Source organism: Dendropsophus ebraccatus, chromosome 5, assembly GCF_027789765.1.
Source record: "Dendropsophus ebraccatus isolate aDenEbr1 chromosome 5, aDenEbr1.pat, whole genome shotgun sequence".
In the NCBI taxonomy this organism is placed as follows: Eukaryota; Metazoa; Chordata; class Amphibia; order Anura; family Hylidae; genus Dendropsophus; species Dendropsophus ebraccatus.
The window spans coordinates 61,209,415-61,232,400 of record NC_091458.1 but is presented as its reverse complement, the minus strand read 5'-3'; the positions used below and the strand labels follow the sequence as shown (position 1 = coordinate 61,232,400).

Below are 22,986 nucleotides of genomic sequence, written 5' to 3'. Positions count from 1 at the left end.
TTCTCTGTATGTCTCCTCCTGTACATATGTATCCTCTATATACTCCTCTGTATGTCTCCTCCTGTATATATGTATCCTCCTGTGTAGGTCTCCTGTATATATGTATCCTCCTGATATATCGGCGACCAACTTTTGGAGCGATGTTTATTAGTTTAACAGTCGGATGCCTGGCAACTAAAGACTTACGTTAAACTTATCATTTGCACCTTTTTGTGAATATTTTCATCACTGTGCACTGGCTTATATGTTTGCAGCCTAGTCAAGTATTTATGAATATTCGCATGTTGGTTCATAAATCACCTGCCATAGCTTCCCTGGCACTGAACATTTTACTGCCGGTATTCATGAATTGACCTCAGTTAGGAAAATTCTGCTACTCTGGGACTGGAGTACAGATGCAAATAAATATACGAATATTCCAAAAAGCGCACATGATAAATCACAGCTAAGAAAATTCTTAAGAATAACCACTCCCACATAAGTCAAGAAGGGAAAAAAACAGGCGCAAGCTGTCATATTTACACATATACCCCGAGCTACACTGTAAATCTGACGAAGGTCTGTGCACATCACACATACGGCAAAAAATGCTAAAGAGCACAAGGTACACTGCTTGATACATGTCCCCTATTCTGTTAATAGTAATTCAACTAAGTGCTACATGAAAAAAATAAATAAAAGGTAGACAGAATATTTCCTGCATGAAAATTTTATTTTCAATTTAAAAGTCTTTAAACGACTGGATAGGCAGATGCCACATATCTCTTGCCATTTCCATACGATGAGTTGGCCCATGTGTATGTTTGTATCTTGAGAGTTTGTCCACCCATAGTAAGTGTGCACCTAAAATAATGAAAAAAGATAATGCAGTGAATGTAGCAAGACAAAACAATTTTATAATATCAATATATATAGATATGATAGCGACACAAAGTACTCACACACTATCGGGGCGTGTAACGTAACACAAAGTATACACTGCAAATTCAAACTCAGGGCTCGTTCCTATAAACATTGACCCTATGGTTTTTAGGTATGTAGACCACTTGAACTGGAATCCATATACATCAGGATAACTTGTCCACTGAAAAGCAAAAAACATCAAAATAATAAGTGTGACAGGTTCACATTGTCCCAGTACATGCATTCTCTGCATAAGTCTTAGTCAACATTCACACGTTCAGTCGTTTTTTTCTAGAAGTGTATATGATGTCTTGAATCATCCCCAATCCGCAAAAAATGTAATGCATCCGTAATCCATATTTTTTGCAGATCACGAAAAAAGTTAAAGGTGATAGTTAAATATAGATGTAAGTGGGGGTGTTTTGCATATACTGCATTCATCTATATTAACAATAAAAAATCCCATCCCATATTAAAAGTTTAAATCACCCAAATTTTCCTATTTCATAAATAAAAAGAAATATATAAAAAATAAATATATTTGGTATTGCCAAATTATTGACTTTTAAATTATGGCATTCCTGATCTTGTACTATATAACTTTTATATTATGTGATGGCTTTTAAAAAATTCAAACCGTTGTTAACAAATATACGTTCCTTAAAATCGCTCTATTCCCAGGCTTATAACGCTTTTATCCTTTGGTCTATGGGGCTGTGTGAGATGCCATTTTTTGCGCCATGATGTGTTCTTTCTATCGGTACCTTGATTGGCATATGCGACTTTTTGATCACTTTTTAATTTTTTTCTGGATTTGATGCGACCAAAAATGCACAATTTTGCACTTTGGAATTTTTTTGCGCTGATGCCGTTTACCGTGCGAGATCAGGAATGTGATTAATTAATAGTTTGGGCGATTACGTGTGCGGCGATACCAAATATGTTTATTTATTTATTTATTCATTTATATTTATAATATGGGAAAAGGGGGGTGATTTTGACTTTTATTAGGGGAGGGGACTTTTTATTAATAAAAACACTCTTTTACTTTTTTTTTTACATAAACTAGAAGTCCCCCTGGGGGGCTTGTATATACATAGCACTGATCTCTCATAGAGATCAATGCTGTGTATATACACAGCAAAGATCCATTTGATCGGTCATAGATTGCTTTGGCCTACTGCAGGTCACAGCAATCTATTTCCGAGCCGGGATCAGCGTCATTGCGACGCTGAGGCCCGGCACGAGCAGAAGAACGGATGCGATCGCGGGGGGAGATCCGACCCACTAGACACCAGGGATGTGAAGTGTACAGCACTTCAATGCAGCTGTCAGGTTTGCCAGCTGCATTGAAGTGTTTAATTAGCCGGCGCGGCAACGGGACCCGCGCCGGCTAATAGAGGCACTGCCCGGCTGCAGATTGCAGCCGGGAGCGGTGCCGTTCAGAGCGTGGTCCCGGTGGGACCCTGCTCTGAACACCTCCCGCGTACCAGGTACGTCATGCGTCGCTAAGAGGTTAAAGGACAACTCCGCCAATTGAAACACATTGCAAAATTATATAACCTTGTATTGTGCTTTACCGGTCTGGCCCCCTTCCTTATGTTCCCCCCCCCACTTGGGAGCGTTAAAACGTATACTTACGTGTCAACCACAGATTCTTCGGGCCGCCACCATCTTGTGTCAATGAGGTCATCTGTTATGTCACCTGATGGCTGACAGCTTGCTCAGCTCCGATTAGCTGAGCAAGCTGTAAGCCATGTAAGCCGCTGAACGGAGGGGCAGGAGATAAACCGCCAAACCAGGAAGTGAAGAAGAACAGAAGATGGTGACCGGCGCGCGGCAGGGTCCTACGATGGACGAATTTCGGATGGTAGTTGATGCTATGTCTGCACACTCAAAGTAGGGGGTGCCAGTTGAAGCGTTTATCATGAATACAGTAAATCCCACAATTAGTACAATTTTACTAATTGTGTGATTTACTAATACTCATTCAGTGTTGTTATCATCTACAGATACCATGTTTACAAAGGTTGTAAATGACCGAAACGTCCAGTGATATGGTACACCATAATTTATGTTAAATCCTTGCTACCTGTGTTTGAAACTAAAAAAATCTTTTAGGTGCATAAATAAAAACATAAAAATTGATGGCAATTGATGTGTAGTTGATATTCCTCAATTTTGAATGGTGACAGACTCTCCAGTAAGGGAGAGTATAAAACTGGCCTGGGGACCCCCACCGGGAGGTATTTTCCCCAAAGTTGTGATGACATCATGACTCGAGGGAGAATGCCCGTCCCGGCTGATGGAAAGACCAGTCAGCCAATCAGTGACTGGAGTGGCTTTCAGACCCAGTCACTGACTGGCTGACCAGCCAGTCCATCAGCTGGGTAGTGACGTCAGCTATGGTTCAGATCTTAGAGCCCAGCAGAGATCAATCACTGAAGAGGCACGGGGAAAGATGAGTTAGTATAGTTTTGTATGTTTCCACCATGCCCCTCCTGTTTAAGATATTTCTCCTGTGGACGAAATTCTCCATTAAGAATTAGCTTCTTTACTATTTTGCTTGATTTTAATTTCGGGAACTTTATCATAATATGCTCTTCAGATTTGTGTAGATCTTAACCTAGAAGCTGAGAGCACTGCTGCTTATAGTTTTTTTTTTCTTCTGAATTGTAAAGTCAAGCAATTCACTTCAATACGGTTGCAATGCAATTTATAATGCGGTGCATGATCAAGAGAAGTGCTGCTTTTAAAAAAGCCATAGTCACTTTGATATAAAGTATTTTTTTTAAATCTATTTGCATGTTTTTTAAGGGCATTTACCAAAATATACAGTAAAAAAAACTATGTGGATTATGAATATCAACAGATATCAAGTACTTACTGGGCCGTCTGCGCTGTAACTCAGATAGTTGATCTCTCCTTTTTTTTCAAGCAGGTAAAATTGTACCCAGCTGTGGAATCCAGATATTTTCCCACTGTGGATTTCACCTGATAAACAGAATAAACACTGGTGTAGTCAGGCAAAAGTAAGACTATTACTGGCAGCTATAGAGAATCATCTGCTCATTTAAATCTTCCAACCCTGCATTGTGCGCCTGGCAACTCGCTTGTCTGCAGCATCAGCCAGGCAGGTACGGGGCTGTCAGCCTGCCTCCGCTGGTGTGCTGCCAGGTAAGTACGTGACACTACTAGCAAGGTATATGGTGGATATATACCATAGGACATGCCACCAGAGTGGAGAACTGGAACTTGTGTAGAATTATAAATAAATTAGTTATTTGAACTGAACAACTGAAGGGAATACCTGAATTCCGATAACCACTTTTGCTATATGCCACTTTGTAATCATGGCCCCTTAGTACATTATACATCAGAGGTCACCAGAATTCCCAACATGCCTTGTGGGCCATGATCTTAATACACTGAGCCATTTGGTGCTTGCCCCAGTATTAATCAAATATAGTACATAGGCAATAGAGAAAACCACTGCCACTACGCCTAATCACTCACCGCAGACAAGCTTGATTGTGGACAATGTGAGCCGGCTCACCATCAGCTAGGTCAGCGCTTCTCAAACTTTTTCAACTGGAGCCTCACCCAACACACCAAGGCAATGCCTGGGCCTCACCAGACTGACCAAGAGGGTGCCTGGGCCTCACTATCTGTGGTGAAAGTCCATTTAAAAGCTGAAAATAATGCCAGGGCTGGCTTTCACCCATCTCCCAAGCTCTATCTACTAATAAAGTAAATACTAAATAAATAAATAATGTTGCTAAAATGGAGATTTTTGCAAACAGAAAAAGGACTGTGCAGATCATAGTTGCTTTGTAAAAACTGGCCCCTCAGCTGGGCCTCAACAACAACTAGGGGGCGCCTCACTGGTGAGGCCCGCCTCACAGTCTGAGAAGCACTGAGCTAGGTGGTACAACACTATATATATAGAAAATACAGGCATTTATCCAAGAGAACAAGAGTGGCGGCACTCACTGTTATGCTGTCAAACTTCATTTATTCAAATGAATACATCAGTCTATGAGTGCAGGGAGGGCAGAAATCAACCAGAACCTTGGCGACAGCAAGAAACAGATAGCAATGGGAGGGGGGCAAGGAACAGCATTTCAGCAACTTAGGAAAGCATTTTTTTTATTACATTATGAAAGCACAGATGAATATATGAAAGGTACCGTTTGTCTCCGTGGTCTAACAACATAGCAGGTGAATTAAAGGACAACTCCCGCGGGACCCCCCCAAAAAAAAAAAAACACAGACACACACAGACACCATACTCACCATCCCTCCGGTGACGATCGCCACTCCATTCGCCTGCCGTCCGCCTCGCCGTCACCGCCGTCTGCCGTCCAGCGATGTCTCTGATTTCCGGGTCCTGGGGATGGAAAAGGCTGCCAGTGCGCTTGCGCACCGGCAGCCTTTTCATTGGCTGGAGCGCATCACATGGCTTCCAGCAACCTCAGCCAATCAGGGCTGACGAAGCTGGAAGCCATGTGATGCGCTCCAGCCAATGAAAAGGCTGCTGGTGCACATGTGCACCAGCAGCCTTTTCCGTCCCATTCACTCTCTATGAAGACGCCGAGGAGGAAGAAGACCCGGACCGCCCCCCGGCTCTGACGTCGTCGTCACCAGATGCCGCCCGGGAGAAGAGGACCGTGACGATCGTAATAGGTAATGTATATATTCTTTAACTTCCGGGCGGGGGGGTCGGGGGTCCGAAAGTGGGGGAAGGGGGCCAGACCGGGTATTTAACCACATTACAAAGTTATATAACTTTGTAATGTGTGTTAAATAAGCTAAAAAAAATTTTTGTGGGAGTTGTCCTTTAAGTCTATTTTTCACCTCTTGGTGACAGGACTAATTTTTACCATGCAGTAAAAATAAAATTCTACTTATTGGCTATGTTCACACATCAAAAATATTAAAAAGGCGGACGATTTTAATATTTAAAATAACGCCCGTTTTTGCCGCGATTTAACTGACTGCAATGGCAATGCATTGAAGTCAATGGGAAAAAGGACATCCAATGCACACAATGCATTGAATAACGGATGTTTTTGCTGCGGACGTCAAAATAATGAACATAATCATTATTTTCGGACATCTTTTCCAAACAGCGGACGTTTTTTATTAGTAGTGCACACACAGTTTTCCTTTAATCACCGTTCTTTCTCCGTTTTTACTATAAATTCAATGGACTTTTCAATTAAGACACACCCAAAGGGCAATTAGTAATCCCAAACTAGAATAATGTACAAACAGCCATCATTGCACTAAGGGGAGGCCAGGTTGCTAAATAATGTCCGTTATTTTAGACTCAAAATAACGGATGTCATTTTAAACGGAGCTAAAAAAAAAAAAACGTTGTGTGAACATAGCCATTCTGTGGGTTGGGAAGAATGCAGTGACATCAGATATGTATAGGCTTTTTATATTTTAGTATATCTTTCAGTATTTCTATGGAAAAATATTGTGTCACTGTATTTTTTTCTTCTTAAAAATAGCTTTGTAATGGTTTGCTTTTTTTGTGGGATGAGGGGGAAGGATGGGAATGAAAAAGAGCAATTTTTTTTTTTCTAATAGCATTTCTAAAGGTGCAATTTGATTATTATTTTACTATATTGGAGTCATTACAAACACGGTCATGCCAAATATGTGTGTTTTCTTTACTCTTTTTATATATTTTATTATTTTTTCTTATTTTTTTTTTATACTTTTTTAACAACTTTATTTTTTATAATACTGAGTGTATTAAAGCCTTAATTCTGCCTGTCGAGCTCGGGTAAAACAATAAGGTGATTAGGTGAAAAATCTTGACAACCATATACTGTAAGTTATTAGTTCACATCATGTGTCTATATGGAATATAACATGGCAACACACTAATAAATAAACCATAATTATAAAGAGGAGAACAAAACAACTGAATAAATATGTCCATCAACCTGATTTTTCCACAATAGAGTCCAAGGACCAAACATCTTTTTTCAAGGTTGGAAATATTACCTTCTCCAAATACACGATAACACGATGAAACACTGTAACCTTGATGCACCGGCTCATGTGAACATTGTGTTATTACAGCAGCTGGGATCTTTGTAGAAGATAGTACCTATCTATATTACATTTGTAGTTTTCACACTGACCACTGAGAATCACAGTAGGTTTATTTTTCTGCAGTCATCTTGTACTGTGATGCACATACAGTAGTTATACTTGGGTAAATAGGAGTGAAACGGGTAAAGCTTCCCTTGTGTGGCCTGTTGTTTTACAGTCCTGCATGGCAGGTGCACTAAAGAAAGACAAAGTAAGGGTCCATTTACACAGAAAGATTATCTGACAGATTATCTGCCAAAGATTTGAAGCCAAAGCCAGGAACAGACTATAAACAGAGATCAGGTCATAAAGGAAAGCCTGAGATTTCTCCTCTTTTCAAATCCATTTCTGGCTTTGGCTTAAAATCTTTAGCAGATAATTTGTCAGATAATCTTTCTGTGTAATGGACCCTTAGGCTAGGTTCACACACAGTAAAATTAAAGCTAAATACGACCATAATTTTGAGTGTTAAACACAATAATGAATCAGTCCTTAACCCCTTAACGATCACTGCTCTATTATATACACAGCATTGATCTCAATGGGAGATCAGTGCTGTGTATATAGAAGTCCCCCAGGGAAGCTTCTAATTACTGTATGTGAAAAAAAAGTGTTTTTATTAATAAAAAATCCCCTCCCCTAATAAAAGTTTAAATCCCCCCCCCCCTTTTCTCATTTTGTAAATATAAATAAATAAATAAATAAACATATTTGGTATCGCGGCATGCGTAATCGCCTAAACTATTAAATGATTACATTCCTGATCTCTCACGGTAAACGGCGTAAGTGCATAAACCCGCCAAAGTGCAAAATTGCACATTTTTGTTTACATTAAATCCAGAAAAAAATTAATTAAAAAGTGATCAAAAAGTCGCATATCGGTAAACAAGGTACTGAAAGAAAAAACTGATTGTGGCGCAAAAAAATGACACCTCACACAGCCCCATAGACCAAACAATAAAAGCGTTATAAGGATGGGAATAGAACAATTTTAAACACATTTATTTTTTTAAAAGGTTTTAATTTTTTAAAAGCCATCAAATAATATAAAAGTTATACAAGTTACATATCATTGTAATCGTACTGACTTGAGGAACATATATAACATGTCAGTCTTACCATAGGGCGAACGGTGTAAATACGAAACCCCTTGAAATAAAAGGAATTGCACTTTTTTTCAAATTTCACTGCACATATACATTTTTAATCTTTTTTCAGCATATTTTATAGAAAAATTAAGTCTGTATTTGCAAAGTATAATTGGTGTTGCAAAAAATAAGGGCTTATGTGGGTCTGTAGGGGACAATATGCAAGCGCAGTGGCCTTTTAAACATGAGGAGGAAAAAACGAAAGCGCAAAAAATGAAAACTTGCTCCGTCTTTAAAGGGTTAAAGGGGTATTCCACTCAAATTAAAGTTTTAATATGTTCCTGCCCTTGATGAGAACATAACAAACATCACAGTCTTATCTTTCCATACTACCCCGTTGTCCTCTTAAGTCATCTTTGGGTTCTTAGCTGAACGATCCTGCCTCCACTTATGAGATGGCCATAATTATTATGGATGTAAATTGCACAAAATACGTCCCAAGTGAAAATAGCTGCCAACATTTTTTGAGCTGTAAAATTACGGCTCCTAAAACACAGTGTGAACTGTCTGTAAAATGTTTTAGGAAGTATGGTTGAATATGTTATACTGGGTCATACTATACACTCACCAAGATACCATTGTCAAGCAGCAAGTATGGTCCTAAAGCCAGACAACGTCAGTCATACCAGTATAGTCATAGCAGCACCTATGGCACACCACTGTAGTTACTATTTACTGCATGATTATCCAGTGAGAATTCTCCCTGGTTTAGTATAAATATTATTATATATCTTTCTTACCCTGGAAAATGTGCTCAAAGCCTGATGAATCCATTGGTCCTTTTGTGCGGGTGTACAGTCCAAACCACATCTCCTTGAAGTCAGACTTAAAGCTGTCAGTAGAAGTGTAATAACCTGCAGATGACAGCATAGATGGGTGTCACTTTCCAAACTATTCTAGACATAATTTCAACTACTGCTACTTCATCTGCAACACTACTAGCAGGAAATTATATTGTTATGAATACAGCATAGCACAGTGCACTCTCTCGGCTCCTATCTATGACACTATTGTTATTCTGCAACCTTAGCAGAGCATTGCAAACTATTTTACACTTCTTGGGACATTTGATAATAATGTTATGACCACATTTTAGTGTCTATACTCTAAATGAAATAACTGGACTCCCTGAAGGCCTAGTGAACCAGTGAACCTGTCAGCAGGAAAACAGTAGTGTAAGTAAGCCTATTGCTAGATAGTGCTGGCTATCATGATTATGGACATACCTTTTCTATTTCCATAATTCCCTCTATCACTCAAATATAAGCCTTTTTTATGCAAAAGAAACCGGAAGAGCCCAGGTAAGCCCAGCCAATGTCCTCTTTATCAAATTACTGTCAGGCAGAGTAGGTGGAAAATAGCAGGCCTAGAAGGGATGATAAAGAGCACATGGACTGGATGCCATAAAAAAATGCCCCCTGGACACCTCATCATCTTCCCGTAGAAGAAACATGCTGAGCCTTCTGTGTATGGGGAGGTCAGGAGTGATAACTTTCATCCAACTGTTATTGAAAGTGTATGGCCTTGTTTAGAACACCAGACAACCCTGTAGGTTTACTGTCATTTCTCAGTAATAACTGGTTGTATTGGTGTTTTTAATACTATGCATGAACGGCGGGTGCAGGTCAATGCCAAATGGACCTTTGGAAATTAAGAAGCTTGAGAGTCTGCTGAACACGGTGGTCTTGAAGATCTCATCTACGAAAGTATTTTGTTCTGTGATTTCTGCGCTGGTCACTGTTTCCGCTGTCCCTGTAGTCTTCTCATAATTGTCAAGCAGAGAGATCAAGCGGGAAAAGGTTGGACGAGCAAACACTTTTGCCTCATTCACATAGCTGAAAAGCCTGATAGGAAGAAATAGACAAGAGTAAGTACTATCCCTATATAATATATTTACTCCTAAGTAAACATACTCAAAGAATATTTGCCAGCAGTGATGATTTCTAGGAACTAAGCTACATAAAGGGTGTTTAATTAGTCCTCGCCCAAAAGAAGGTGTTTCAGAAGTGATGCCAGTCATTGGCTGAGGGGGTTCGGGGGGCAATGTATTTTCCATGCGGTCAATTGTTCGAAATGTTCTGATTTTGTCTTTTTGTACCCTACCATAAAGGCAGCTCATGCTGCTGGGGTACCCCCAGCTAAGGTTTGATCCTGATCCCCATCCACAATCCTAATTCCAATCCACAGTTATTCTTTGGTAAGCAGAAATTCTGCATTGTTATTGAAGAGCTGAAACCACGGAGTTAGCAACTACAGGGCGTCAGATTTTTTTTTCTATATGATCTAGTTTAAAGACACCGCAGAATGTACATATCTCTCCCAAATCACATTTCACCATAACTACAGGCTGACAAGTTAGAGAATCTCATTTAGGGTCTAATTAGTTGTCTGTTCTGGGGTCAGACTATGTAAAGTGGACTAAGGTCTGATTGGTGTTTAAGGTCTGAGGCCCAACTAATTTAGGCTGGTCTGGGTCAGAATGAATTTAGAGGATCTGGTGCCTGTGTTTTTTGGGGGTCTGGTCTGAGATTGGATTAATTTTGTGGGGTGGGCTAGGGTCTGAAATGAGGATTCTAGTCTAGGGACTGAATGAATTTAGGGAGTCTGTTCTGAGATCTTAAAGGAAACTGGTCACATTGGCAGTGCACCTTGTTGAAGCTGTGCACAGCAGTATATGGCTAGTTGGGTTTTTTGACATGTAGCTCTTTAATCCTTCCTTCTGGCGCCCGGTAAATATGCACCTCCGCTCTCCTTCTAGCCTCCTCACGTTTGATTGGCATCCTAAGTGCTAGGCTCTGCATTAAATTCCCATGTATTTTAAAAGAGACACCCTGCCGCATACCCTGCAGCTAGCTCTGGAGAGTTACAAGGAAAGGAGGGCAGTTTACAAAACACTGGTGACTTGACTGGTACCCTTTAATTTTTTAAGGTTTTAGTGTGGTAACTTAAAGGAGAAGTCCAGCAAAAATTTTTATTAAAGTATTGTATTGCCCCCCCAAAAGTTATACAAATCAGCAATATACACTTATTACTTAAATGTCACGACCTGACTCCCAGAGCTGTGCGGGCTGTGGCTGCTGGAGAGGATGATGGCAGAGGGATGCTCAGTGTCCCTCCAGTGCCCTGTGTCCCTCAGTGTCCCCCTGTCATCATCCTCTCCAGCAGCCACAGCCCGCACAGCTCTGGGAGTCGGGTCGTGACATCACCATTTTTTCCAGGAAGTGAAGCCTTGATGCAGTAGTAAGTGCAGGGGAAAAAAAGCACTTTATAAGCATTTTCTGTAATAAGTGTTTATTGGTGATTAGTATAACTTCTGGGGGGCAATACAATACTTTAATAAAAATTTCCACCAGACTTCTCCTTTAAGGGTCTGGTATGAGGTTTGAATTTAGGATCTGATCTGGGTCAGAATTTACACTGCAATACAGAGTGAGGATAGGTTGCAGGAAGATGCCAAAGATGTCTGGGCTGCCAAACCTGCAGGTATGAGGAGATACGGTCATGGCAGTTTTGACTGGATGGAGAAGAAAAGGAAATGAAGTAACTCTGATGAAAGACAACTTCACTTGTGAATTACAGGATGTACATCTGTATTTTGCTGGCGGGTTTTTCTGCTCAATACTGAATTGTTTTGTCTTCATTATGTTAATATTCTGCAGCATAATTGTATGGAACTGGTATCTGACCACTACAAGGTCACTGTATGTATGTGTATGAGGTTTAACTCCTTAAGGACCAATCACTTCTGTTTTTTTCTCCTTATATTTTAAAGACCATAGTGCTTGGACCATTCACTCTATGGTAAAACTGGCATGCTATCTATGTTAAAGTCAGTATGATTACAAAGTCCGTAGGATTACATTGTGGCGTGCTTAATAAAGAACAAAAAAAAAAAAACAGCAAGCCACCTCTACATAACCAGATCACTGTCACTGAATTAAAGGAGTTGTCCCAACTGGTATTAGGGGAAAACTTTTAAATTGCAGGGGTTCAGACCACTGGGGCCTGCTGTAATCTAGAAAACAGGGACCCGAGTGTCTAGTTAGAAAAATAACAATAAATTTATCTTTATATAAGTATGATATGTGATTGACAGAACATTTGTGAAACCATCATCAGCTTACTTTTGGCTAGCATAGTCTGTTCCTGAGCTGGTCTGGCTACTGGTTGCCTTGTACTGGAGGTTCAGTGTGACGTCACTATTTGCAGCTTTGTTTGCATCTCCAGAATATAACTGTTCAGCTACACTTACAATCTCGGCATTGGTGGCAGAAGCAAAAACCACTTGGCCTGGTGTCAAAAAGAAAAAAGAAAAATTGTAATGGCATATAAACTAATAAAACAAACATTCTTCCATTGCTATCGAGATCACTACAAAAATGTAATTTATTGTTTCCTTAATTGTTTCCTTAATTAGTATTAGTAACTCCTTAATTAGTTAGTATTAGAATTAGTAGGTGCATTTAGTTGTGTTTTCCCATATAAGAATTGAAGAAACTTGCACATACTGCAATAAGTCTACAAGGATAAACCAAAATGAGATGCATTGTCTATTGCTCTATGAAGTTTCATATGAAGCATTAGGTGTGAGTCTGGGTTAATTAAATGTGTGTGGTAGGTTTTGACTCTATATTTTGGTCAATAATTAGTATTTTTTAAAGGGCATGACAGCCTACAAAAGCTTACTGTGTCCATCAGGCCCACGGAGCCAGTCAGCAGCCAAAGCAGGACTGGCTGAGCAAGCCTGACACGTCATGTCCCAGGTCCCCACTCAGACCAGGAAGCACCCGGGCACGCCGGAGCAGGGGAAAGCGGACCCTTGCGCTGGAGCCAGGGAGGTAAGTGCCACCTCCTCCCTGGCTGTTTTCAAAGAAAGTCAGACCCTGGATATCTCTTTTAAATTTCATTAAAGGGAGTTTTTAACTAATGACCTATCTTCAGGATTGTCCATAAACATTTGATTTTGAGGTGCCACCGGCCGTTTCAGGTGGATTGCCTTTCTTCCAGCAAGGAGCTCCTGACTGGAAGAAAGGCAATTTGCCTGAAACGGCCTTTGCATCAGGAGACGGCACCCCAATCCCTCCCCTCCCTGCACAATAAGATGTTACATGAATAAAGACATTTCAAGCTGTATCTACTGGTGAGTTCTGTACTTTTTCTTTCATACTACCATGCATGCCTTCCTCTCTTGTGTCAGAGCACCACTAGCATTGTTTATTACTCCTGTTGGGATATCTAGAGCCTCTCCTACCTCAGTCCACTAATTGGTTTGTGCTAGCCAGCTGTGTCTCTATCACTGTACACTGTATAAAGTTCCTCAGAACCCAACTGGACAAAGAACCCAACTGGATAAAGAAGTAAGTACCAGCATTTTCAAGTAGGTGTGAAAAAAATGCAAGTATTCTTGTGTGTAGGAAACATTTCTATAAGAATAAGGGGACACAATCTGAGGTTAGTTGGGGGAAAGATCAAAAGCAACATAAGAAAATATTACTTTACTGAAAGAGTAGTAGATGCTTGGAAGAAACTTCCAGCAGATGTGGTAGGTAAATCTACAGTAAGTAAATGTAAACATGCCTGGTATAAACATTTTATCTATCCTAAGATAAAAAGAAAGTAAATACTAAAACGGCAGACTAGATGGCCCATGTGGACTTTTTCACATTTGTATTGAAAACTCTTTAGCTGCTGTTACTTACTTCTGCACCCTTAAATTCACTGTCCCCCCAGTGTTCCCTGCGGAGGCTGGAGCCGTGACAAAAAAGGTCCCCATACACCCTAGATTTTGATTGTTCGTACCCGCCGCTCCCATAGAGAACACAGGAACATGCCAAACGTTTCTCTGTTCAGGGAGGAGGGAAGCCGGTCAGGAGAGATAACTGACAGCCAAATGATCATTGACAGCAAATGATCAGCTATTGAAGGTGTATTGCCACCTTAAGAGTACGTTAAGTAATTTTTTTTTGTTTTATAAGCAAATGAATACAAGAGAGAAAAAGAGGGTATGAGACTTCTCAAGGAAAATACAAACTGTATCCAATCTTGTCAAATTAATAGTAGGATAAAACTGTATAACTAAAAAGCATATAAAAATTCACATAAAAATTCACATAGATAGTCAATGAAACAGTCACTGAAACAAAGTCCGCGGGCAACTGAAATAGCTGACACAACTGGTGCTTAATGGTATCTTACCAGTCCAATGTGCATAGATTCACAGTCAGTCCAATGTGTATAGGCTCATGAGCAGTCTACTGTGCATAGATTCGCAGACTGGAACGCTGAGGATTTGAGGTGCAGGACTGTAGAGGTAACTGTAGAGTTATTCACTCTTGTAGCCGTACAGTGTAACAATGTAGATGTAAAAATGTTACCATTACTTAGTCTGTAAGTAGCAGGATTGTTAGCAGGATAGCGCACCCTGGCCCCAGCACGCACAGACAGTGGTGAATGGCATTGGGATCCAGAAGTGCGGAAGGTCTGTTTGCAGAGATGATAGGTCATAGTTGTCCAGATGCAGACGATAATGGATATAGTAATAATTCTTATATTAAAATGCTATAGGCGATTCGGAACACACTCTTTCCCTCATCAGTAGCAAATTGCTACTATGAGGGAAATAATGAGGGAAAGAGTGCGTTCTGAATCGCGTATAGCATTTTAATGATGGTAACATTTTTACATCTACATTGTTACACTGTACGGCTACCCGAGTGAATAACTCTACAGTTACCTCTACAGTCCTGCACTACGAGTCTTTAGCCATCCTGTCTGCATCTATCTATCCCGTCTCCATCTATGCACAGTAGACTGCTCATGAGCCTATACACATTGGACTGACTGTGAATCTATGCACATCGGACTGGTAAGATACCATTAAGCACCAGTTGTGTCAGCTATTTCAATTGCCTGCGGACTTTGTTTCAGTTGCTGTTTAATTGACTATTTATATGAATTTTTATGTGAATTTTTATATGCTTTTTAGTCATATTTTCTTCACAATATTAAATCAGCAAGATTGGATACAGTTTGTATTTTCCTTGAGGACTCCCATACCCTTTTTTTTCTTGTGTAATGTACGTAGTGTGAATAGGGTGACACACCTGAGAGGCACTCGGTTTTTACACTTAGTTATTAGTGGTGGGACGCTCCCCTTTTCCTTTCAGAATACATGAGAGAAATCATCATTGTTCACACTGGTATCACAGGAACCTTCACTTGTCAGGCAATGGTTAATTACTGGTGCTCTTGCATAGATACACAGTCCATAAAAGTTATAATATAAAGTAGAAGGAAAATCATAAGGCACTCACCATTCTGTTGTGTCCATTTTCTTTATTGTGAATGGAGAAAATATAGCACATGTTCCAGTGACAGCTGTTTTATGCTAAATACCGATTCTCCAGAAAATGCACAAGGCAGAATGATGAGTGCCTCTTGATTTTTCTTCTACCTTATGGTATAACTTTTATTTTATGCCATTCCCATCCCCTACACAATTTTCTAACTATTCACAGGTAATATACTATTCCGGAGTTCAGCCTGTGTTTCCCATCTATAGAGGAATGTCTAGATTTGATGCAATTATATTATCTACAGAACTGTAAATTATACAGTATATATAGATATATACAGATTTTCAGCTTCTGGATATAATACAGGTTCTTGGATAATCCATCTACTGGCAGAGATCTTATACCAATATTAAGCTTCATTGACTATCAGGTACATAGGGTACTAATAAGCAAATATAATACTAGAAAATATAGATACAGAAAAGTATTACAGTACCATATCCTTTATCTCATTATATAACTGCCTATTTAAAATAATAGTATCACATTAGAAATATAGGAAGAATTCTTACGTGGTTCTGGCAGGCTGGCTCCATAGATCACACATGGTAGGAGCAGTAGAAGAACAACTATGTGCTTCATTGTTAAGTACAGTATATCCAGTCTGGATCCTGCAAGTTTCACTGTAGCTTCCAGTGTTTTTATAGGCATGTGCTATCAGTGACTTCTCAGGGCCGGCAGATATACATGGCTAACCTTGTATGTCTCACAGTCTTTTGGGAATTGTGCCACATCCAAGAAATAAGTGAACTTTTAATGATGTCATCACACTTAATGTTGTATATGTACATATGGAAGTACGAAATTCGGAATAGTCTGTGAATTGTATATATTAATATAATACATACCGTACATATGCTGCTGCAAGGTAAATGAAAGGTTGAAAATTTAAACTCAGTATGGTAGGATTTTTTTTTAGTTATTGTGGTGATTACTGGTCAGTGTATATTGGTATTGGTTAGTCACCGTATGGTGGTAATAAGTAGTCATATAGTAGTATTATCACCACTAATCTTGGGTAAGGCTGCCATCACACATGGTAGTTTTTGAACCAAAACTAAGAGTAGATTCAAAAGCAATGGAAAATATGAAAGATAGACTAAGGTCGGGTTTACATTAATCCAGCGATCCAGCTGTGTTTTCCTCTGATTCAGTAGAAAAGGCATCTTTGAACTGATCCCATTGGTTTCGATGAGACAGTTCAAAGCATCTGGTGTTGTAATAGTGCTGGTGGATCAGTGGAATGGCCAGACGTCAGAACGTATCTTGTTGAGTTCTGCCGTATGGTCTGCCTGATGATCCGGCGCTGGATCCATTAAAGGCTATAGTGCACCGGAGGCATTGCCGTGTACAAACATATGCACTGTACCTCTGCTGTTCCAAGAATAAGAGAAGAGAAGGCAGATGGCAGATAAACTAAGATTTTTACATTTTAGAAGTTATATATACTTTGCTGTGTGTTGTGGTACTGTATCTTACATATGTGCAATATTTGTTGTGCTGCTAGACCAGTTATACTGTATACCTCATGCATATGTATTAATTTAGCTGGTTATTGACTATTTGTCATTTATTTACATGGTGGACAGTATTTAGTGATATATTTACATCCCACGTGATCCAGCTGCATCCCATAGATATTATCATTGTCCTGACTCCTCCTGCTGTACTTTTAATTTGTCTGTAGTGTATATGTTTTTATGGGGTTATTGGTTTTTGTCTAAATAAAATATATGAATTATCTGAATACTGTGTATTTTTTGGGAAACATTTTGTATTTTTATATGTTTGAGCAAATCTCATTTGGTTGATCTAAGTATGTTCAGTGCTCTCATACAGGTAAAACGTTTTGGCTATGTTCACATGAATATCATGTGACCTAACTCTGAACGCCACAGGGCAAGGTGGGGCCAATGGCTTTTTCCTGTTGGCTGTACTCAATAAGACAGTGCCTTTAATTAATTTTTACTCAAAAACAGGCACTATGTCTTATTTTCAGGGTATGTCTTATTTCCCCCCCCCCCTCCCCTGGCTGGGGGGAGAGAAATAAGACATCCCACCCGGACCTCCCCAGAATACTCACATCCTTGTGGGACGGGTGGTGGCGTGCAGCGGGACATGCCGGTGAGACAGGCGTCAGTGTGCATCAGGACATGCCGGTGAAACAGGTGGCGGCATGCAGAGTTGTGCATCGGGACATGCAGCGGCATGCGTTGGGACGTGGGGCTGGACGGTTGGCTGCATAATAACATTTTTTAGTTTTTTCAGGACATTAAAGTTAACTTGTCTTAATACAAAAAACATGTTTATTTAAAACAAAAAGTAAGCATTTTTAAAAAGTATTTTATTTAAAAAAATATATGTATTATTAGTAAATTATTAAAATTTGTTGGGAGGTTTGGTCATAGAACTTAACATTGTTTTGTTGCAAGATAATCAGATAGAAAATTGAAAATGAAATCATGCTGTCTTGCCTACCTAGATATACCTACCTGTGTATTCGACAAAATATTCCGCAAAACTGTCTCTGACAGAGCATAAAATATGTGCAGAAGGCTAGTGTGGATGCATTTCCTAAATAAGAAGCTATGTACTCCTCTGGCACACCCTGATGTTACTTTACCCTAATGACGTTATACGTTATAACGATAGTTTCACATCTAGTTGAATGGCCTTTGTCAGGACCAGCCGTTTTCTAGTTAAAATTCCAAAAGCACATTCTACAAGGCGCTGCTCCCTTTTGAACCTTTTTTTTAAAAAAACTTCTTTTGGAATAGGGCTTTGGGAGATTTTCACATATGGTCAAAGGCTTTACTGCCAACCAAAACAAATGGTGATGTTGGGCCCTCTGTGCCTGGCAATAGTCTTGGGTTTGGTAAGTTAAAATTATTTTTAAAAATTCTTTGGCCTATTGCTGACTCTCTAAACAGTCCGGACTCATTATTTCAGTCATAGCCACCAATGTCAACGCTAATGAATTTATAATTGGCATCTGAAATTGCCATCAGCATGATATTTTTTTAATATATAACTGTAAAACACAGACCCAGTACAGGGAGGTTTTTGAATCCTCACGTTTGCCATCCATGGCACCGATGCAGTTTGGAGCTGTGGCATACATTTTTTCTGACACTTGATACTATATCAGATTGTTTGGCTGTGGCAGGAATTGCGGCTGAAGAATTTCCCAGAGTACCTGACATGTTTCTTTCACATTTACAGATATCATACTCTTTGATATACAAAAGCTATATTGCAGGGATGCATAGGAATTAGGGATGTCCGAACCTGGTTCGGTTCGGGTTCGTACGAACCCGAACCCTTGAAAATGATTCCCGCTGTCTGCCCGCTCCGTGGAGAGGGTCGATACAGCGGGAGGACCGCCTGGAAAACTGGGATACAGCCATAACCATAGGCTGTATCTCAGTTTTCCAGGCGGTCCTCCCGCTGTATCCACCCGCTGCACGGAGCGGGCAGACAGCGGGAATCTGATGCCGAGCTTTCGGGTTCATACGAACCCGAACCTCGGCAGATTCGGACCATCCCTAATAGGAATCCTCTGGTGCCAACAATCTAGTAGAGAAAAAAAAAAACATGTAATATGCATAGTTTGAATATTTTCTAATTGACCATAACATCCATGAGCAGCTGGTCACTGGTCCTATTAGGGCCAGTTCACACAGAGTAAAAGAGGAACTCTACGCCACAGAATCCCGCCAGATACATGGTGTCTATGGGAGCGCCATGTCAATGACATGTCTCCATAAAAATAATAAGGCTCTTAGTTACCATTTAATAATAGTGTAAACCATCCCACCACGAAAAGGTGGCCTCATGCCGGGACAGATCTACACTGTACTTTAGCCTCTCCATTGGATATAATAAGCCTATGCTCTGGGCATTCAAGATCCATCTAATACTGGCAAAAATAATTAACAAATGAATATTAGTGAACACACCGTAAGTACTTGGGGTGCCGCGTGTCAATCACTTGAGTCGCCTTATCCTGAATATCCACAATTTAAATAAATATACTTAAATATAAAATAATAATTCTTAAGTTGTATTTAATTTCTTATTTTGTAATATCACTTTACACATTCCATCAAACCTTAAAAGTCCAACAGACCGACACCCACGAGTGTGAACACTTTACAGGGGCACCGTCTTCACGCCCAGCATGGATGCTGTTGAAGTCCTAGTGTCCTTAGTTGGCAGAGACGTGTATTACAGACGGGAGGCCAGCTGTGGACGTAACCACGCAACGTTCCGGAGGCCACTCCCTCCTTTGTCACGCTTGACATGGCAGCACATAGCCAAACAAAGGTAGCATGGCTGTTACCTTTACCTGCTTGTCGTCTGCCCACTGTCCTTACTGTGTCTGACATATAGAGCTAAAAAATGTCAGATGGTGAGTGTGGCTTGTTCTTCTTTTATCTTATATATACTGTATTGGCTTACCTAAGACTTTTTTGAAAGCCTGCACCCCCGGACTATTCTCCCAGCAGGGACAATTGATATGAGAGACTGTAGTGCCAACTGTCTATACATTGTGTTTCATACATCTAGTGTCTGTCTGGGGTACCTGGGGCCTACCATTTGATCTGATTCTTAGGACCAAACAGTGAGAAGCGACATGATGAACTTTTTCAATCCTGCATTGATTTGTGTCCACAACTCCAAGAATAAACAAGCTTTTCCTACAATAATTTTGACGCTCTGAGTTGACAACCATCAACCCAAGTCAATAATTCTCTCTAAAGTGCCAGCAGTTATCAGAGGATTGTCTATTCATATGTACTACAGCTCCCAGCGGTCAGGGCTCCAGCATGTCAGTAAATTCTGGGATGTTGTAGCGTTTCCAGCATATGGCTGCTCACTTTGTCAATTATGATCGCATACAATTAAAGAGCCAGGGGCTCCGGCACTTGTCTGGGTGCTGAAGCTGGGTGGTTTGGATGACCTCTGAAACCTGATGGATGCACTTCTGGCTTTAAAATATGCAGAGGCAGTTTTCCAAAAGAAAAAAAAACTCCAGTGTGTGACAGCAGCCTATAGGGGACAGAACAAAAATGTTTTTAGCACCGGGCTACATACTTTTACATAATCCCATCTGAACCATGACACCAACTTCCATGAGAATCAGAGCCCAAAGCTGCTAAAGGTGTTTTCAAAATCCAGCAACATTACTGATATAAAAGGTAAGATGTCCACATAAAGGAGACCATTAATTAGTATGTTAGTGCTATTCTATGGGGGGGGGGGGGGGGGTAGCACTAACCCTAAAACACTTACATAGGATAAAGGTCTTGCACACTACCACATTACACCAGTTGGTAGCTTCTATTGTCACAAAATAATCAATGTTATTCACTTCACATGTCATTGGCTTTATTATTCTGTCTGAGCGGTGTATGTAGTAAAACAAGTTGTTGTCTGGTATTTGTGAATATGTCTACACATATCCCAGTGTACTTAGCTATTTATAGGTCACATTTGTTAATCTATATGATAACAGTGTCACAGGCACCTGTATTCACTCCAAATATTCATACAGAATGTAAAGAAGACGTAAGTGATACAAGCTTAAAATCTTTCTATTAATGGCTGTAAACGTTGTCTATAAAAATCTATGACTGGTCTATATAAATGTATAACATCATCAAAGGCATATTCCTTTGTCATATGGAAAAAGAATATTGCTAGTATATGCATTCACTGGGACTGGATCTCCCTGGCTATATCTCCTGATCACAGTAGGGCATTACAATTTTGGGCTATGTTCACACTACGTAAAACAACAGCCATAGTCGTTGCCGCAAAACTACGGCCGTTGTTTTGAGGTTTATAAACTTGACTACAATATATACGAACTACGGTCGTATATACGTATCAGACAACGGACGTTGTTTATACGGCCCCATGAAAAATGAACATGTCAATTATTTTCGGCCGGTAATGCTCCAACAACGGCCGTGGATTTCAATCTGGCCGCGAACGTAAAACTTATATCTGCTGAATTAAACTTGATTTTAATGTAAAAAATGTTCTGAGTGGTTTCTCGGGGCTGGGCTTAGAAACATGCTAGGAAGCAAATTTAACCCCTTAAGGACAGAGCCTGAAATGACCTTAAGGACAGAGACAAATTTTATGAATATGACCAGTGTCACTTTATTCATTAATAACTTCGGGATGCTTTTACCTATCCGTCCGATTCTGAGACTGTTTTCTCGTGACATATTGTACTTTACATTTCTGGTAAAATGTCGATAATTATAACGAATCTTTATGAAAAACACCAAAATAACATGAAAAATTGTGAAAAAATGCATTTTTCCAACTTTGAAACCTTTCTGCTTATACAGAAAATGGTTATGCCACATAAATTATATATTAAATAGCATTAGCAACATGTCTACTTTATGTTGAAAGCTTTTATTAAACTATATTTCATTTTTTTTTAGACAATAGGAAGCTTAAAACATTAGCAGCAATTTTCCAAATTTTAAGTAAAATTTCAAAATCATATATTTTTAGGGACCTGTTCAGGTTTGCCAAAGTGTATTTGAGGGAACTGTATGTTAGAAAGCCCCACAAAGCATCCCATTTCAGAAACTGCATCCCCCAAACTCTCCAAAAGCACATCCAGAAAGTTTTTTAACCCTTTAGGGGAATCACAGAAATAAAAGCTAAGTGTGTAAGAAATTTGAAGATTTTTATTTTCTGTGCAGAGATTTTATTGTAATCCAATATCTTTCATAATGATAAACCTATTAGCAGAGAAATGCACCCCAATATTGATTGCCCAGTTTCTGTAGTTTATAGAAATATCCCATATGTGGCCCTATTGCGCTATTTGACGCAACCACAAGCCTCAGATATAAGGGAGCGCCTAGTGAATTTCAACGCCTCCGTTATATTTGGTCATTTTTGACTGTACCACTTCAGGTTGGCAGAGGCTCTGGGGTGCCAAAATCTAAAAAACACCCCTAAAGGGACACCATTTAGAAAACTACACCCCTCAAGGAATGTAACAAGGGGTGCGGTGAGCATTTGGACCCCACAGGTGCTTCACAGATTTTCCGAACAATGTGGTGTAAAAAAGAAAAAAATCTATTTTTTACACTAAAATGTTGTTCTAGCCTTCATTTTTACAAGGGGATAAAAGAAAAAAAAACACAAAACATGTAGCGCAGTTTCTCCCGAGTACAGAAATACCCCACATGTGGCGATAAAGTGCCAAGCGGGCGCAGCACGAGCCTCCAAAGGGAAGGAGCGCCAAATGGCCTTTGCAAGCTGGATTTTACTGGAATGGATTTCAAGGGCCATGTCGCATTTACAGAGCCCTCGTGCTGCCAAGACACTGGAAACCCCCCACAAGTGACCCCATTCTGGAAACTACACCCCTCAAGGAATCTAACAAGGGGTTCAGTGAGCATATGGACCCCACTGGTGATGGGCACAAATGT

General features: G+C 39.9%; 1 protein-coding gene across 1 annotated transcript; it reads right to left on the bottom strand.

Annotated features, from left to right (window-relative positions):
• Positions 1 to 693: 693 nt before the first annotated feature.
• On the bottom strand, positions 694 to 16,141 carry LOC138793609 (uridylate-specific endoribonuclease D-like). The gene is made up of 7 exons (XM_069972256.1): positions 16,030 to 16,141; positions 12,287 to 12,452; positions 9,804 to 10,006; positions 8,903 to 9,016; positions 3,791 to 3,897; positions 942 to 1,084; positions 694 to 843 (listed from the first exon to the last, which is right to left on the bottom strand). Exons 1-7 carry the CDS (start codon positions 16,097 to 16,099, stop codon positions 732 to 734), a joined length of 915 nt encoding a protein of 304 aa, XP_069828357.1. The 5' UTR covers positions 16,100 to 16,141; the 3' UTR covers positions 694 to 731.
• Between the last annotated feature and the right edge of the window lie 6,845 nt (positions 16,142 to 22,986).